The 16,842-nt window shown below is 39.0% G+C and overlaps 1 protein-coding gene across 6 annotated transcripts in view; it reads left to right on the top strand.

The window, feature by feature from the left end:
• ralgapa1 (Ral GTPase activating protein catalytic subunit alpha 1) overlaps nt 1-16,842 on the top strand; it is a 109,401-nt gene that overhangs the window by 31,274 nt on the left and 61,285 nt on the right. For all 6 annotated transcript variants that reach the window (XM_074691912.1, XM_074691911.1, XM_074691914.1 and 3 more), the window contains 13 exons: nt 2,305-2,496; nt 2,678-2,848; nt 2,970-3,163; nt 3,250-3,348; nt 5,005-5,160; nt 5,245-5,373; nt 6,727-6,852; nt 7,561-7,619; nt 7,959-8,067; nt 14,959-15,069; nt 15,213-15,281; nt 15,379-15,516; nt 15,602-15,785. In XM_074691912.1, coding sequence (XP_074548013.1) covers nt 2,305-2,496; nt 2,678-2,848; nt 2,970-3,163; nt 3,250-3,348; nt 5,005-5,160; nt 5,245-5,373; nt 6,727-6,852; nt 7,561-7,619; nt 7,959-8,067; nt 14,959-15,069; nt 15,213-15,281; nt 15,379-15,516; nt 15,602-15,785 — 1,737 coding nt within the window. The remainder of the gene's footprint in view (nt 1-2,304; nt 2,497-2,677; nt 2,849-2,969; nt 3,164-3,249; nt 3,349-5,004; nt 5,161-5,244; nt 5,374-6,726; nt 6,853-7,560; nt 7,620-7,958; nt 8,068-14,958; nt 15,070-15,212; nt 15,282-15,378; nt 15,517-15,601; nt 15,786-16,842) is intronic.

Genomic DNA, 16,842 nt, shown 5'->3' with positions numbered 1-16,842 from the left:
CAACACAGAAATATATAAATATAATGTATGTTTTCAGTTGTATGGTAGTAAAGGGCTCCTGTTAAAAAGTTAACCTTTTGACTATGACAAACTTTCACTGGATCTGGGTTCTCTGTAAATTGTTGTTTTTACCACAACCTTAGCTGCTGCTTCAATTTTCTGACAAGGTGACAGAAAGTATTACTACATAGTTCAAACTCTTTGATTCAAATTGATCAGTTATTTACAAGAATCAGATGCAGGCAGTATTGATCTTCTGAGAACTAAGATAGGACATTAACAAAAAACATTTCATGTCATTTTAGGGATCTAATTTTGAGTGTTCAGCCTATATTTAAAAGCAGAATTTTGAGAAAGAGACAGTCAAAGAGGAGAATGACATACTTCAAACCTAGCATGGCCAAGGGATCAATCCAGTGGCTATGTGGTTAAAACTCCAGCCTCTGTTTTTGAGTCCAGTGCCAGACCAACCTAGCTAAACCACATAGTAATTCTAGCCATCAGAACATGGAAGGCGTTGGTGTACTGAGTCTTATTTATTCTTTCACTATGGAGTTGTTTGGTAAATCACTAAGTAGGGCTGACTGATTTTGAAAAATAATCTAACTGCGATTTTCTGGGGACCAATATTGTGATTGCGATTTATTATGTGATTTTAGGGGGGCGATGTTAATCTTCTGCATTCATCCCTAAACACACGCATCAAATCACTCCAAAGTACGACCAACACAACAAAGGATACTGTCAACATATAAACAATTCTTTCCTCTTGGCCAGATTTACATTCTATGATGAAGTTAGATGAATTGATGTATGACTTGATACAAATAACATATCTTAATTTAACTATCACTGTAGAATATTTACCAATTGATTTTACTACAACCCTTGTAGACATATAATATTCTTGCTAGAAAAAAACAGCAAATTATCTTTTGCTGGGTTTAAGGAAGAATGAGTACAAGTTACTATATTCCTCCCAGGTCTTTTTACATGAAACTTTTTTAAAAAATTTATTTATTTTTTAAATTGCAGCCTTCGGGATTTGAAAACTGCACTCTATTGCATTGCAATGTCTGTTTTAGTGTTTAGCCCAATCACTAAGCAAGGTTATAACAGTTTTGGATTTGTCATTAAAGTTTAGTTTTAGTTAGTTTTGAATTTTTTTTTCCATTACAGTTTAGTTTTAATTAGTTTTAGAGCGAGCATTCCAGTTTTTATTTAGTTTTGATTTTTGCAATAAGGCTTAGTTTTAGTTCAGTTTTAGTTTTTTCACACCTTATTAACCAGGTCCAGGATTTAAAAAAGTCAGAGTAAATATTTTGTAATACTGTTTATTTTCCAGTCCAACATAGTGCTCACTGCTCAGTCAGTGCTGATACTGAACTGTTGGCTGCTCTCTTCAACACAAAAAAATAATATAAACTTAATATAAAAAATATATACATAAATTACAGAAAAATAATATAAACAAAAACTATATAAAACAACATAATATGAGCTTAAATATTTATTTATTTCTGATTCATTGCTCCACTATGTTTCGTCGCAGCACAGCGCACAGCCAGTCAGTGCAGTAAACAAGCACGTCCCAGTGCGTCACTATGATGGTGCTGTACGGCACTGACAACTGTCTAAAACTGTCGCAACATTGGTTGGGGAAATGTGTCGGATTAATTTAAATCCTAAAGGCTATTAATGTTGTCAGAAACTAAAACTAAGAGCATTTTCTATATAATTTTACTTAGTTTCAGTTAGTTTTGTGAACACAAGATACAGTTTTAATTTACTTATCGTTTTTGTTTTCTTTTCTAGTTTTTATTAGTTTGAGTTAACTGCAATGTATTTTAAATTTTAGTTTTCGTTTTTAGTTTAGTTTTAGTTAACTATTATAACCTTGTCACTAAGACACTCAAACAAAAAAAAACCTAATTGATTGAGGCATCAGCTTAAAAGAAACTACAGGTTATTTTATTGCTCCTGCTGTGAGCTTTGATCTACCATTTTCATTAAAAATCCAGAGCATAAACCAAAAAACTACAAAAAATATTGAAAATATCTTAAAACTAAGTGTCACAGTGTCAAGGTCTAAAATCTTAAAAAATGACCTTAAAGTTTAACTTGTTGGAATGGAAAAAAAAGCTTACTATTGAGTTTAATTTACATCCTCTGTCTCCCCTACTTTATCAAAAAAAGTATCTTGTCATGTTTCTACCATTAATCTAACTTTGTTGACAATTATGACTGTTGTTTGTGACTTACCTCAATGTGTAAAAATCATAATTTTTGACCTTTTGTTTTCAGATTTTACATTCAGCTCTGAAGCTTGTGCAGGAGGAGCAGGGTCAGGAGGAGGAGGAGGAGGTCGAGGTAGCTCACTGGACCAGGACAGTTTGGGAGGAGGCGTGGCCTGTGATGAACATGAAGTAGCAAGTTTAACAACTCTTCACCTTGACTCTGAGACGAGCAGCCTCAGCCACACTGTGACTGTCACTGGTATGTACCTTACAGAAATATCGAAGGGTTGGAACAGATCTATTCACAAACTTATTCCTGAAGTTAAACATTTGTCAAAAAGATCATTCACCTGGTGTCAATGATGGATCTCAAACCCCCTGATTGCACAAACTGAGCTGCTTTTATTTACTTATTTACTGTGTGTGCTGTTTTTATTCAGGTTCAGAGAGCGCCTCACCCATGCACTCTCTAGGAGGCTCTCGATCTCAGACACCCTCCCCTGCCACACTAACAGCAGAACACACTGATCACACACACTCCCACTCACACACACACCTGCAGCTGGATCAGAAGCTCCACAACTCCGTCCTGCAAACTCCAGATGACTTAGGTAAAACCAACACACACACGCATGCGCACTGAACACCCTCTTCTCCTCCTTTGATTTGTTTTTCCTCTAAAGTCTCAGCTCTGAATGAGAGGTTACTGATTGATTCATTGACTGATTCTAGAAACAAGCGAGTTCCCCAGCGAAGACTGCAGTGTGATGGCAGGCGGCTCTCTAACTGGATGGCACTCTGATGTTGCCACGGTTATGTGGCGGAGGATGCTTGGTATCCTGGGGGATGTTAATAGCATCAAAGACCCAGAGATCCATGCTCAGGTCTTTGACTATCTGTGTGAACTGTGGCAAAACCTGGCCAAGGTAAGCACTGACATACACAAATAATAAAAAAAAACATGTTAAACTTGGTTTTTTATGTTGAAAATATCTTATTTTATTTTATTTAGATTAGAGACAACTTGGGCATCTCTCTAGACAACCAGTCATCCCCTCCTCCTCCTGGTCTGATTCCACCCCTGAGAATTCTCACCCCATGGCTCTTTAAGGTAGGTGCTCCTCATTATCTCCTCATAAATTCACACTCAGGTCCAGTTATTTCAAATGTTTTTTTTTTTACCAAATGACATACCAAAAATTCAAGAACTACAGTGATTTAATATGTAATTTGCCTGGTCAACAGCACATTCACTTAAAGTGCTTGTTTTTACACAGACCCAGATTGATATTCATAAATTCAAAATGTAGTTCAACATCAGGGAACACCCTGCCTCAAGCAGCTAGCTACTGGCTTTGTCAAGTATAACAAAGGTAGACCAATAAAATCAAAATGAAATAAGTGAAAATAACAAAATAAAAGCTTTCCTGTAAAAATAGATTTTTAGTAAGACACAAAACAGGGAACTGATCATGCAAGTCTGATTTCCTCTGGTGGGCTGTTCCAATGTTTAGGAGCTCTCACAGGGAAGGCTCCATCACCCTTAGTCTTTAACCTAGACTAGTAGTTTTCAAAGTGGGGGCCATGGCCCCCTGGAAGGTTGCCAGGGAGCACAAGAGGAGTTTCAGAAAATCTGAGGGAAGGGAAAAAATGGAGTCTCTTTTTTTATCATCTATATTTATATATAGTCTTTTTTTAAAAACCATTTTCCTGAACATACACCACGCGAAGTGCTGTAATTTTCAGGTTCACGTTTCCAGTTGCACCTAACCACACATTGTGTGACAGCTGCAACTTTGGCGTGATGGTGTCATGGTCTGTGTCAACCTAGTGGTTTGCACTTGTTATCAAGCTATCTAAAAATCTGAATTGAACATTGAGGCTCTGTTAACTAATGGCTACATGTGAGAAAGGAGTATCCCACCTTGGCTGACAGAGCCCTGAGCTACTTGTGTGAATCTGGCTTTTTTGTGAATAATTCTTAACAAATGTAATGACTACTGAAAAGTAAATAAAAGTTAGAAAATACATTCTTAAGTTAACATTTCATTACATACTCTGAAGAATTGTCTGTTGGTTTCCAAAGGGGGTCCCCCAGTCGTGGCAAATGCTGTTTGGGGGTCTTGGTAGAGTAAAGTTTGACAACTCCTGATCTAGATCTTGGAACAGCCAGTAGAGCACCACCAGAGGATCTCAGACTGGGTGCGAGTACATACAGGAATAATAACTCAAAAAAGTCCATGTTGGGCTTTAAAAGAGATTAAAAGAATCTTAAAATCAATCCTAAAAGCAAGCAGCAGCCTGAGTAAATCAGCTTAAATTGCTGTGATATGAGCACATTTCTTGGTATTTGTTAAAAGCTGAGTTGCCGCGTTACAACAGTGGCCTTGTCAGGATGTTTTGGAAAATGATGAGTCACAAAACAGACATACTTTGATTTGGCAGAATTTCCCCAAATGATAATTTGCTGGCGTTATGACTGCTGACTGAAGCAATTCAGTGTAGCATACCAAAACTGTGTCCCATTGGTCATCTGGAGAAATTGGGTCCCAGATTAGATAGACCAGAATTCCCCTTAAATTCCCCTACTGCGAGGAATCTTTCACTGGTTATGACTTCGATTTGATGACGCAGGTCTGGCCGTTAAAACCCTGCAGGAGATTTTTATTTTCGTGAAAACATTATTTACACACGTAAAGGAAAAGATCAGCAAAGAGATAAGAAACATCACTTCATCAGGTGTTGAATCATATGTGTCCTCCTCCAGGCCACCATGCTAACAGAGCGTTACAAGCAGGGGAAGCTACACGCCTACAAACTGATCTGCAGGATCATGAAGAGACGACAGGATGTTTCCCCAAACACAGACTTCCTCACACACTTCTACAACATAATGCACCATGGACTGATGCACCAAGACCAGGTAAGTTACTATGACACATTAGCTTTAAACATACAAGTTGCTTTGCTTCGTAGAGTGTTAATAAACTGAGTTTCTTTCTTAAAGGACATTGTGAACACCATTATCAAGCACTGCAGTCCCAGGTTCTTCAGCATTGGTCTACCTGGAGCCACCATGCTGATCCTGGACTTCATTATTGCAGCTTCTCGAGTCACTGGCTGTACATCTCTCAATGTAAGTAAAAAACACTGATGTGCCTGGTTTATAGTCCAAACACAAGCTAACCTGCACAAATATATATAAATAGTGGTGCCTTGACTTACAAATTTGATTTGTTGTAACTAAAATCACTTGAATGTGAAACAGTTTTCCCAATTGAAATGAATTGAAATGCATTAAATCCATTCCAGACTCCCCAAAAGCACAGCAATTCTATTTGTTACATATTTTGTGAGAAAAATGTACCTATAGATAACAAATATTGTAAAAAAAACAAAACAAAAAACAATAGCATGTACTACAATTACCTGGTTCTAATCAGTTTAATGTACAGTATATACCTTGGAAATCAGATAACTTCAAGAAGCTAACAAAAGTAAAATAGAAAAGCTAAACTGAATAACTGAATCTTATTTGCTGATTTTCCCCCTCTTCGCCACCCTTTCCTCACTCTCATCTGCAGTGATTTCCCATAAAACTTGTTCCAAAGCTCTGGTTCATCCTTCATTTCAAAATGTTTCTTTTTTTTAAAAAAAAGAGGGGTGTGTCTCTACAGTTATATCGCCACCTACAGTTCTGGCATGCATACTGCACTATTTTTGGTCCCACAGCGTTTTCATGTAAACAGGTTTTTTCACTGCAGTTTTTGCGTCCTCAAGTTAAGTGTCGTCGTACTTCACTTTCTTCCACAGGTGTTTTTGATAAAAACCTGTCCAGTAAGGTCTGTTTCAAAACGCCTCTGATATGAGGTCTGCAAGCATCATTAAACAGCCTCGTCACACGGTTTAATGTCAGACAATATTTTTACGGCCCTGCTCCTCACTGGCTCTTTTACCTTGCCTAAAGAAACTTTCCAAAGATGTTTGTTCTTTGTCCATTTTGCTTGCTTGGGGTATTTGGCGTAAAGAATGAGTCAAAGACAGGTTTGACAGAGAGAATCTGATCATTTTTCAAAATAAAGCCTAGTTCAGAATTCAAAAATAAATCAAACTGAAATAATGTAAGTTAAGTATTTTTTATGTGTGGCCTGGTTTCAATTGACTCACAGACGGGTACCGGCCCACAGCCCGGGGGGTGGGGACCACTGGCTTAAAGTGAATGAGTTTGATATGGATGTTAAGCAGATAGTGTCAGTAGTGTCCACTGTGGTGTTTGCTGCCCCACCGGTGGGGTATCTGTAGCTGGCCCTAGTCCAACTTTAGCTCATAACTCGAAGCAAAAACTTGTCTAAAAGATGCCTCATATCTCAAAAACGTGTTAGTTGGGTCTCTCGAAAGTTAAGGTATCACTATAACCACTTTATTCCTTTTCATTTTATTGACATTACCTCTGAATTCCTCTCTCCTTTTTTATTCTCCTCCTCCACAGGCTCCCAGAGTGGAGGCCCAGATCCTGCTTGGTTCTCTGGTGTGTTTTCCAAACTTGTATGGGGAGCTTCCAGCCCTCCACCCCACCACAGCTGATGTGGTGCTCACCAAGTTCCCTGATGTGAAGGTTGGTGGCTACCTGGTTCAGACAAGTCTTTCATTGACCTCTTTCGTTGTTATGTGTAATGGTATGATAGTGAAGCGCGGCAGACAGAAAGGATAGGGAAATAATGGGGTCTTGTAAAACAACATACATAATTTCTGCATGAATCTCTCACTCATCGTTTTCAACTGAACCGTTAAAAAGATGATTTAATTGCCTATTCAAAAAGTGAGCACATTAAAAGTATGGGTAAAACTCTTAATCAAACTTAATCTTCTTCCCCCTGTAACCCAGGTCACTCCAAACCTAGTAACACACATTTCTGTCATACACAGGAGTTCTAAGAAGCAAACTAATAGGTTAATGTCTCATCAGTCATTCTTGTAACAGACCAAAGCCATGGGAGTAATGTTGTTATTGTTGTTGTTGCTGTGTAAACAGCTAATGCCATGCGTGGCAGCATCTCCAGCCCGCTCACTTGTTCCTTTCAAAGCAGAAGCTTGTTTTGAATCAGTAAGCGTTCATTAACGCTGACTGAAGGGAACAGGCCAGTGAGCGTGAGAGTCTGTCGGCGTGCGTGGAGTAGTCTGTACTGTGCATGTGCCGTTTTTAGTTCAGCATGGATCAGATTTAAATATTCACCAATCACAATTCCAGCTATCACTTTTCTCATTATCAGAAAAAGAGTTTGATCATTACGTGTTCTGTTTGTCTGTCTGCTTTGTTTTGTAGGAACACATTATTAAAACCATCCTGACCTCTGCCAGGGAAGAACCCTCTGCCCCCGCGAGGTAGACTTCTGTCTGTGAATGAGTGTGTTTGCACGAGTCTGTTAATCTCCTGTTTTATCAGAGTGCAGCTTTATTATACAGGAGCCTCTGCAAAATGGTAAAAGATTATCAGAATTTTATTAGCTTTTTATTTTCATTTATGTTTGATTTTTAAAATAGTGATATTTGTCTCAGAAAGCAGCCTCCTGAACATGTTAAGTGTTGGTAATTGATGCTACCTGTTAAAAACTTTAAATTGTGTTCATAGATGTTCAAGTACAGAATCATAAAGGATCTGTTGTGTAACAGCTCTGTGTTTAAAGTTCCTGCTCTCACACTGTTTCTGCTCTGCTCTGTTAGGTGTGTGGCTCTGTGCAGTCTGGGTATCTGGATGTGTGAGGAGTTGGCTAACGGGACTCAGCATCCTCAGATTAAAGACGCTCTCAACGTCCTCTGTGTGACTTTGAAGGTCAGTCACAAAACTTTAACTGCTTTAAAAGCATCAGGAAGGATATCCATATCCAGGCTCAGAGAGTCAGTTAATTATAATACATAAATCTTCAAGGGTCACAACTCTCATGTGAGCCGAGCAGAACCAAGTGATCTCATGCAGCCTTTGCCTGCTCCAAACTGTCTCACTGCCAACCTCTATCCTCTCTCTGTGTCTGACCACAATCCAGTGTGGTCAGACCAAAGCAGGAATCTGAATCAGACAGACTGCTGATTGGATGCCTGTGGGGATGGGTACCGAATATGGTACTTTTATTGGTACTACTGCTGAGTTCTGTCAAAAATACTTGGTACAGATTCACGTACAATCAAAAGGTACCTAAAAGTTTAGGTACCTAAATGCATCCTTTTGACTCTGAGGGATTGGAAGAGTAGGCTATTTTCCATGCTGGACATGAACACAGCATTATAAGTTTATATATTGAAGAGCTCACATGTTAAATGAAAAAATAAAATATATATTACTTAACAAATTGATATTTTTTACCACATACACAGAAAAGTACCAAAAATTGGTACCGTTAAGTACCGGTACCGATTGCCAGGTACCAGGTATCAGTACCGTAGCGTTTTAAATGTGGAAGCTACCCACCTCTAGATGCCTGTGTGAATGCCGCACAACACTATAGTGACATCTGTTCAGGCCCCCCGTCAGGATCTTTGTCACAAGTCTGAGCTATCCAGACCATGTGTTGATTTTGGCTAAAATCACAATTCACAAATCAATCAAAATGAGATAAATATCATAAACTACTGCTTGTGCATTTTTTCATGGTTGCTTTTTAATGCAGTAAAAACTCTTGCAGTGTTTTGCTACACTCCCTGAGTTTGAGCACTTTGGTCCATATGGACGTTTTAGAAATATCATTCTGAACCAGCTGTTACCAGAGTTTAACTGTTTTATTTGATCAGTTATTTGACTTTGAATTGTTTTAAGTAGGGGTGAGTATTGGCAAAAATTTCAAGACACGATACACATCACAGTTTTTTGGGTCACGATATGATAATATCTTGATATCACAATATTGTGATATATTGCAGTATTCCACACAGTAAACTGTTTGCTTGAAAATAACTTTTCTATTTTATTGTGTTTGAAATAAAAAAAATCAGATGCAGTGTCTCATACATACACTAACTTAAAAACATTAATGTTGTCAAGTTTGCTTCTTAAACTACTGTGACATTAAACTAACTTTGCAAAGAAATAATTGGGTGAAAGACGTGGTCAGTTGGTGAAACTGATAAATGTCACTTGATGTAACCAATGTTACTCATAAAAAAAATCTAATATTGAGCAAAACATGACTGATCATTATTTTATCAGTCTACTACACTGTAAAAAATAAACTTCAAGCGTTTATAAACCAACTGACCCAAGAAAAGAAAGAAAACATTGATGTTTATGGCATCAAAAGCCACATCGTCAAGTTAAGGAAAAAAAACATTTTAAATATACTATAAGATGATATTTATTGTACAGCTTATGGGCAACATACAGCTGAGTAGCTCTTCAGCGCCATCTACCACAGTGGAGGTGCAGAAGACTGATACTGATGCTTCCAACTCTCCTAAAATATAATTTTTTATTTTGTCAAAAAATATCCATATTAAGAGTTTAAATATCAATATTTTATCAAAGGTCAAAGTATTGTGATATATTGCCGTATCATCATTTTTTCACACCTCTACATTTATGGAGTTGAATTTGCTTTGCATAACTCTCCTGACATATTGATGCTTCTAAGGTTACAAAAAACATACCTGTTATGGTCAATGTCCGCCTCTTTCTATTAGCTCCTCGCATCTCCCGTACCGGCATTAGTATGTAGGGGCGGAAGTTGTCATACCATCTCTCTGAGGGACACTGACCAATCAGGAGGCTCCTTACAGTTCACAGAGGAGGCCCCGCCCATGAAGTTTAGGACAAAGCGCAAACAAAACTTTGGGAAGCGCAAACAAAACTTCTTGAAGCGCAAATAAATCTGTGTTGAAGATAAAGTATGAAGATAAAGTTTTAATCACAAACATATTTTTTTGTATATTTGAAATTGTGTTTTGTTTGCAATTGTTTTTTGTTTTCAAATCAACCTTTGTTGATTGCATACTAAAGAAACAAATTCAGCTCCATATACATTTAAGTTCATTAATCAATTATCCCTTTTATTTTATCTCATTTAATTTCTGTGGTGACCTTTACTAGTTTTCTAACTTATGTTGTCAATTTTACATTTGCTCTCAGCACCATTGTAAACAAGGGTCACCCTTGATCTCTCTGACAACTTTAAGTAAAGGTTAATGGAACACAGTGTAGGCTTTAAATGGCAGCAGTAGCTTAGTCCATCAGGGCTTGGGACCTAGAGGGTCACTGGTTTGAGTCTCAGAATGGACCAAGATTGGGAATTGAGCTGAGAGGTGTTAGCATAATTTCCTGAGCAAGACGCCGAACCTCCAACTGCTCAGAGCTGTTCAGCGTCTGCTAAATGAAACCGTAAATCTTAAATGTGAGTCACTCTAATTTCTAAAACTGAATTCATCCAAAAGGACATCAACCATCCATGGTCAGGTAAACATAAGACTGGCCTTGATCCACACTCTCTGCCCTCATACTTCACATGTCGTGAGCAAGATCCACTTTCATAATTTGCAGTGAAACACACAAGAATCCTGTTGATATCTAAAATCTAAATGCCTGAATAGAGTTGCAGTCTTGTTCACGTGTTCACTTTAAATCTTCTCCTGTTGCTGTTTCAAATTTGTATAAAACTTATCCCAGGATACTCCATTTTTAAAATACTACGTCATTTGCAACAAATCCCCACCACACATTATGGCTCCTTTAACTTTAGTTCCTGTTTTTATTCCCTGCCTGGCCCTGCTTCAAACAAGAATGATGATGATCCATTACGTTTCACATGAAAACAACTGAACTTTAGCTTCAAACTACACGAGTTAAGCCTCACTGTTATTCAGTTATGTACCACTTCTCCTACTCCAAAGTGATAACAGTGCAGACAGTGTGCTGCTATTGTTCTTCCAAAGCAGCTGGAAAACAAAAGACAGCACAGAGACAATCGAAGGCATTAAACATCTCTGGGTATGGGAACTGGTAGATTCACCAAACATCGCCTGCCGACCAAACAGTAGGAGTGTTGGCGTGTTAAACATGGTCGAACTATAAGAAGCCAAAGTGTGAAAATATTGTTGGAGATGAGTGTTTGAGCTGGAGAAATTGCCTCAGTATGGTCGGAGGTTTCAGGCCACTAGACTGGGAAGGCCTGTGGATCCAAATAATACTATCCAACATTCTCTGTCTCATCTGTCGCCAAGTGGCACTAGATGGACACACACATGCAGACACACACACAGACACACATACCTTTTCAACCTTGGAATCCCTAGCTTGTGTATCGGCAGCCAATGGCCTGCTAAGATATTACAGCAACACACACACACACACACGCTAGCATTCACCCACTCCTGGGAGCAAACCCTGGACTGTCAATATGTTTGGTCCTCCTTCAGATAGGAGACTAATCCAAAGGGAATGCTGCAAGCTGTGTCAGAAACACACACACGCACACACACACACACACACACACACACACTCATGGTACCACTCATACATTCACATCTTGTCCACTTTTGAATCTCTTGCCTCATACCAGCAGCCAGCAGCCTCAGACATGGGCAATGGGATGCACAAACACACAAAAACACACACTTGTGCACTCACACAGACTCGAGGGATTGTCATATTTCCATGCAGAGCCAGTTCTTTCTGTTGTCCTCTTCTTCCCTCTCTCTGTCCCCCTGTCCAGAGGGTTATTTTTATTTGTGTTGCTGATGATCCTCTTCACAGCCTGTCTGACCTACAAAACCTCTCATCCAGTGTGTCATATTCTTTAATGCTGTTAAACACTTTTAATAAAGTGAAGAGGAAGAAAGTGAAGACATGACAAGCTGACTTATGTCAACTCAGATTTATTTTACTGTATTTTATCTACAGGCAAGAAATGTAAATAACAACCCCAGAAGCTTGTGGTATAAAAACAGGTTAAATAATCACTGATGGGGCCTCATCTTTCTCATATAATTAGATGAATCTGTATCATATTAAAAGCAGGGGTACCCATCCTTGTAGCCTGTGACCCCAAAAATAGCGGTACCAAAGACCAGTGACCCTCTGCAGTAGGAATACAGACTACAGACAAAGTGAAAAATCAGACAGAACAAGCAGAAAAAGGCCCAAGTGAATTGATAGAACTTCAAACTATCAGGGGTCTCAAACTCATTTTAGTTCAAGAGCCACATACAGCACAATTTGATCTTAAGTCCAGACCAGTAAAATCAAAGCATTATTACATACACACAAAAATATGTCCAAGTTTTTTCTTTTTTTTTAGTACCAAGAACTACAAATACACTATAAACATCTTTATATTTAACAAACTATCCATCTTCAAGACATTTCAAGACACTCTCACCTGCTGCTCTTCATCTACAAATCTGTTCTTGGGCTGCTTCCATCTCATTTGACCACATATTTGATCAGGTCTAGTAACCGTTGTCGACCGCGCTCACAGGTGTTTGTTAAAATGTTTGTTCCTAGAGTCAGAACTAGGTCTGCACAATATATCGTTTGAACATCGCCATCGCAATATGCGCATGCGCAATAGTCACATTGCGCATGTGATGTGACTATCGCATTTCCCCCATTTATTGGAGAGATGGAAAAAAAGCAACTTAAATTGAAACCTATTCTATTTTGTACAGAGACATGGCCTCCTGGATCCCTTTCATATGCAGCAATCGTCATCATTCACAGATAAACCCCCTTAGCCTGGATTTAACGGTATTATAGGAATACAATGGTGTCATTGAGAGTCAACCAAATTCTTCTCAAACAGAGCTATTCAAGTCATCTGGTGAAAATTCTTCTATTTTAATAATGCAATATATATCGCAAACCCCCCAAAAATCGCAATGTCAGCTTTTTCCAATATAGTGCAGCCCTACTCAGAACAGAACTGGGTAAGACGGACTTTAAATATGCCGCCCCCTCTACATGGAGTACTTTCACGATGGATTTTATACTAACTGAACTGGTCACTGTTGGTGAATTTAAGACTTTGTTAAGGGAGAGCTAGCCTTGGACTATGTGACTGTTTTAATTCTTGACTGCTTCTCATTTTGTTTGGAATTGGTGTCTCCTGAACGGCTTGGTTTCAATGTGCTGATGTCTGGATGTATTTGTTATTTTTTTTATGCAACTGTCTGCTGCTGATGCCCTGCCAGGTCTCTCTTGATAAGGAGATTCCAAATTTCAATGAGGCTTTTATCTGGTTAAATAAAGGATATAATAATAATAATAATAATAATAATAATAATAATAATAATAATAGTAATAATAACAATAATAACAATAATAATAATGATAATAATGAGAATAATAATAATAATAATAATAATAATAATAGTAATGATAAAAAATGTACAGCCCAAGATTTCTTAAGATAAACAACAGAAACTTTAACAGGACTTAGCTTCAGTTTATCAATTACACATGTACTTTATAACTGATCACAGTGATTGTACAAAGGTTCAAAAAATAAAATCACAGGTATTTGGAAATGAAAAATATTGAGTTGTACTTGAGATTAAAATCAACATCAACATGTGTAGTTACTCTGAACACGTGTAGAGTCCTCCACACCTTACAGACTGAAGTCACTATTCTAAACATGTAACAAAGTTTCATCATCTCCTACCTTGCGACTATCAAACACTTATTGGAAATAGTTCTGAAATTCTCACTGCCACAGTTTCCCTTGCCAGGCTAAAAGTTTGATGCCTCTCAGGATACTCAATATCTGCAGCCTTCAGCTTGTTTCCACAAACTCCCCCTTGTAGTAGCTTTGATGCTACTGCTATTTTGTTAGCACTTTTGGTAGCTTGCTTTCATCGCTGCATCATCGACCTCTGAGCTCCAGATGAAAACACACTGCTGTTTCCTCAGACACACCAGCAATTCATTAATCTTCTCTCTGCTCAGTTGTCCTTGTTGTATTTTTTGCCATGCTGAGTCTCAAAGTGGTGCTAATTTTTATATTCCTTGAGCTCTAAAACTCTAATACATAACAAGCATGCAGGTTTCACCTCTGAAATCATTCCACAGTTAAATCCTTGGTTGGCCAGGTTTGGCCCATGGGCCGTAGGTTTGACACCCTGATCTATATGCACCACTTATCAAGGGCTCCCGTCCCCATTGCAGGAACCAACGGTACAAAGGACCATTGGTATGAGATTCATACCAGCTGGGGACCTCACCTCAATCTCAGTCTCTGTCTTAAGATAACTGCCTTATATCTGTACCTAAAGTTTTCTCAGAAAAAAAGGATCTGAAGCGCCTTGAACTTTCTGATAGATGAGGAAGCAAAACAAAAAGCCTTGTTTCATGAAAAAATACCAACCAACATTAAGAAATACACCAGACTGCATGAGAGCAATATGATAAAAGGGCCTTTTTAATAAATGGTACATGATTTGTGTTGGAATTTTTATTGTTTGAATTATAGCCAAAGCCTCTGCTATAATTAAAAATCATAAAGTACACAAATAATGATGATGATAATGAGGCTATAATTGTATAATGTTTCAAAGTACAAGAGTCAAAGACAGAGATTAATGCTTCTGAGTCATTAATCCTGACTTTTAATAAAAAAGAAGATCAAGGTGACTTTTATTATCCAAGCGTGTTTGCTCTGTACATCATGTTGACTTGAGTCACAACTTCTTCTCTGAGCTCCTGAACTGACATGGATGCTCCTTTGTGTGTTTCAACATTCAGTATCCCAATAAGAACGTGGCACTGGTGGCGTCAGACATCCTCCACCTCCTGATCAGTCACGTGGATCATCTGCAGAAGTTTCCCCCTGAAACTCCAAAGAAGATCGTAGAGGTGAGAAATCCCAAATCATCGCTGATTTAGACACCGTTAGCTTGCCAACACATCTTGATGGATTATAACATGAAGCTGATACAGTAGCTGAAGCAGATGTTACTCAGAGAATGTGTGTTTGATTTTGTTTTTCAATGTCTCAGATTTTGATTGCCACCATCACATTCTTGCTGCCTTCCACTGAGTCCTCTCCCCATGAACTGGATAAGAGGGTAAAATACATACACACAACTCTTCTCCTGTGTTTTTCTCACTGAGTTTTATGACAGTTACAGAGTAACTTTCTGTGTACACCTGTCTGTGTTTCAGCTTGTGGTGTCCCTCTTGTTGTGTCTGTTGGACTGGGTGATGGCTCTTCCTCCAAAAACTCTGCTTCAGCCTGTCCAAACAAGAAGCCCCCCAGAGAAAGACCAGCCCACCAAGACTCTGCTCAGCTGTATTTATAAGGTAAGTGTAAGACACTCAGTAACCACTGAGCACAAATGATGGGATGGTGTTCAGTCTTAATAAGTATATTTTCTTTCTTTTCCAGGTGTTGCATGGTTGTGTGTATGGAGCCCAGTCTTTCAACAGTGCTAAGTATTACCCACTGCAGCTGTCGGACCTGTTGAGTCCAGACTATGATCCATTCCTGCCATTAGAGAGCCTCCGAGAACCAGAACCTCTGCACAGCCCGGACTCTGAACGCTCCAGCAAACTCCAGCCTGTCACTGAAGGTATCTCACACAAAAACAGGGACATGCTTTGAGACTTTAATGTCTTTAGAGGGGGAAATATCATGCTTGTTTCTCCTTTTCACTATGCCAGACTAGGATGCCTGTAAAGCATTTCTGCCCTCAGTACAAGTCATTTAGTTCCTTCATTGCCCCACTATAGCATTCTCAATATCCTCATTTTAGTCCATTCTGAAGATCTCGTTGAAACGCACCGTTTGGAGAATGACCTCCAGTAACCTCGCAACGTCACAGCCCTTTGCCCTCTGATTGGTCAGTTCTATCAGAGGGGCGGAGGGGGTAGAGCCAGGGGCCGGTTTTTGCAGCATGGCAGTATTTACAAAATCACCACATTGAATGGAGCAGACTGAGCGAGTTTGCTGTTTGCCAAAACTTCACCGTAAGGCATCGATAGCACTAATAAAATGGCAGAGTGTAGGATACGTCCTTTTGTATTGGACCCCGAGTCAGACCCGGACGGTTCTGCAGCTCAGGAGGAAGAAAATCCACCTCGACACAGATCATCTCAGGACGCTTCAGTGTGGTGAGTCAAACCGGTACTGTAACATGTATAGTTTGGTGGGTGTATCCCTCGGTGGCGGTTGTGTGACAAACTGATATCACAGAGGAGGAGCTGCTTTATCAGATTACTCCAATAAAAAGAAAGGATCCTCGTGTCGTCACGACGTTTGAAATCTCGCGACCAACTGGCAATGACCTATTTTCAGAGGCATCAAATCTCGTTCTAGGATATCAGAAAAAATACAATATCTCATTTTTTGAAAATTCAGGGGGTGTAAGGTCTTGTTTTCAACTTTATTATTTTATATGTAAGTATTAAATCAGCGATCAGCATGATATGTCCCCTTTAACATCAGTTATTATCTGTCAGAAACAGCATGTGAGCAGAGTAGAGGATGAGAATTTCCGATCCTCACCCGAGGTGCCCGCCTCCCTGCTTATGGTGCGTTCTCGTAACTACTCGTACTCGTAACTGGGAAGTCTGGAGTGGGAATGACGTCATCTCCAAGTTCAGCGTTCCTGTTGCCAATTCGGAAAA

The sequence above is a fragment of the Halichoeres trimaculatus genome, unplaced genomic scaffold, assembly GCF_033239565.1.
Source record: "Halichoeres trimaculatus isolate MK-OKI-2021-1 unplaced genomic scaffold, fHalTri1.1 fHalTri1_scaffold_17, whole genome shotgun sequence".
Classification (NCBI taxonomy): Eukaryota; Metazoa; Chordata; class Actinopteri; order Labriformes; family Labridae; genus Halichoeres; species Halichoeres trimaculatus.
This window is presented reverse-complemented; position numbering and strand designations above follow the sequence as displayed.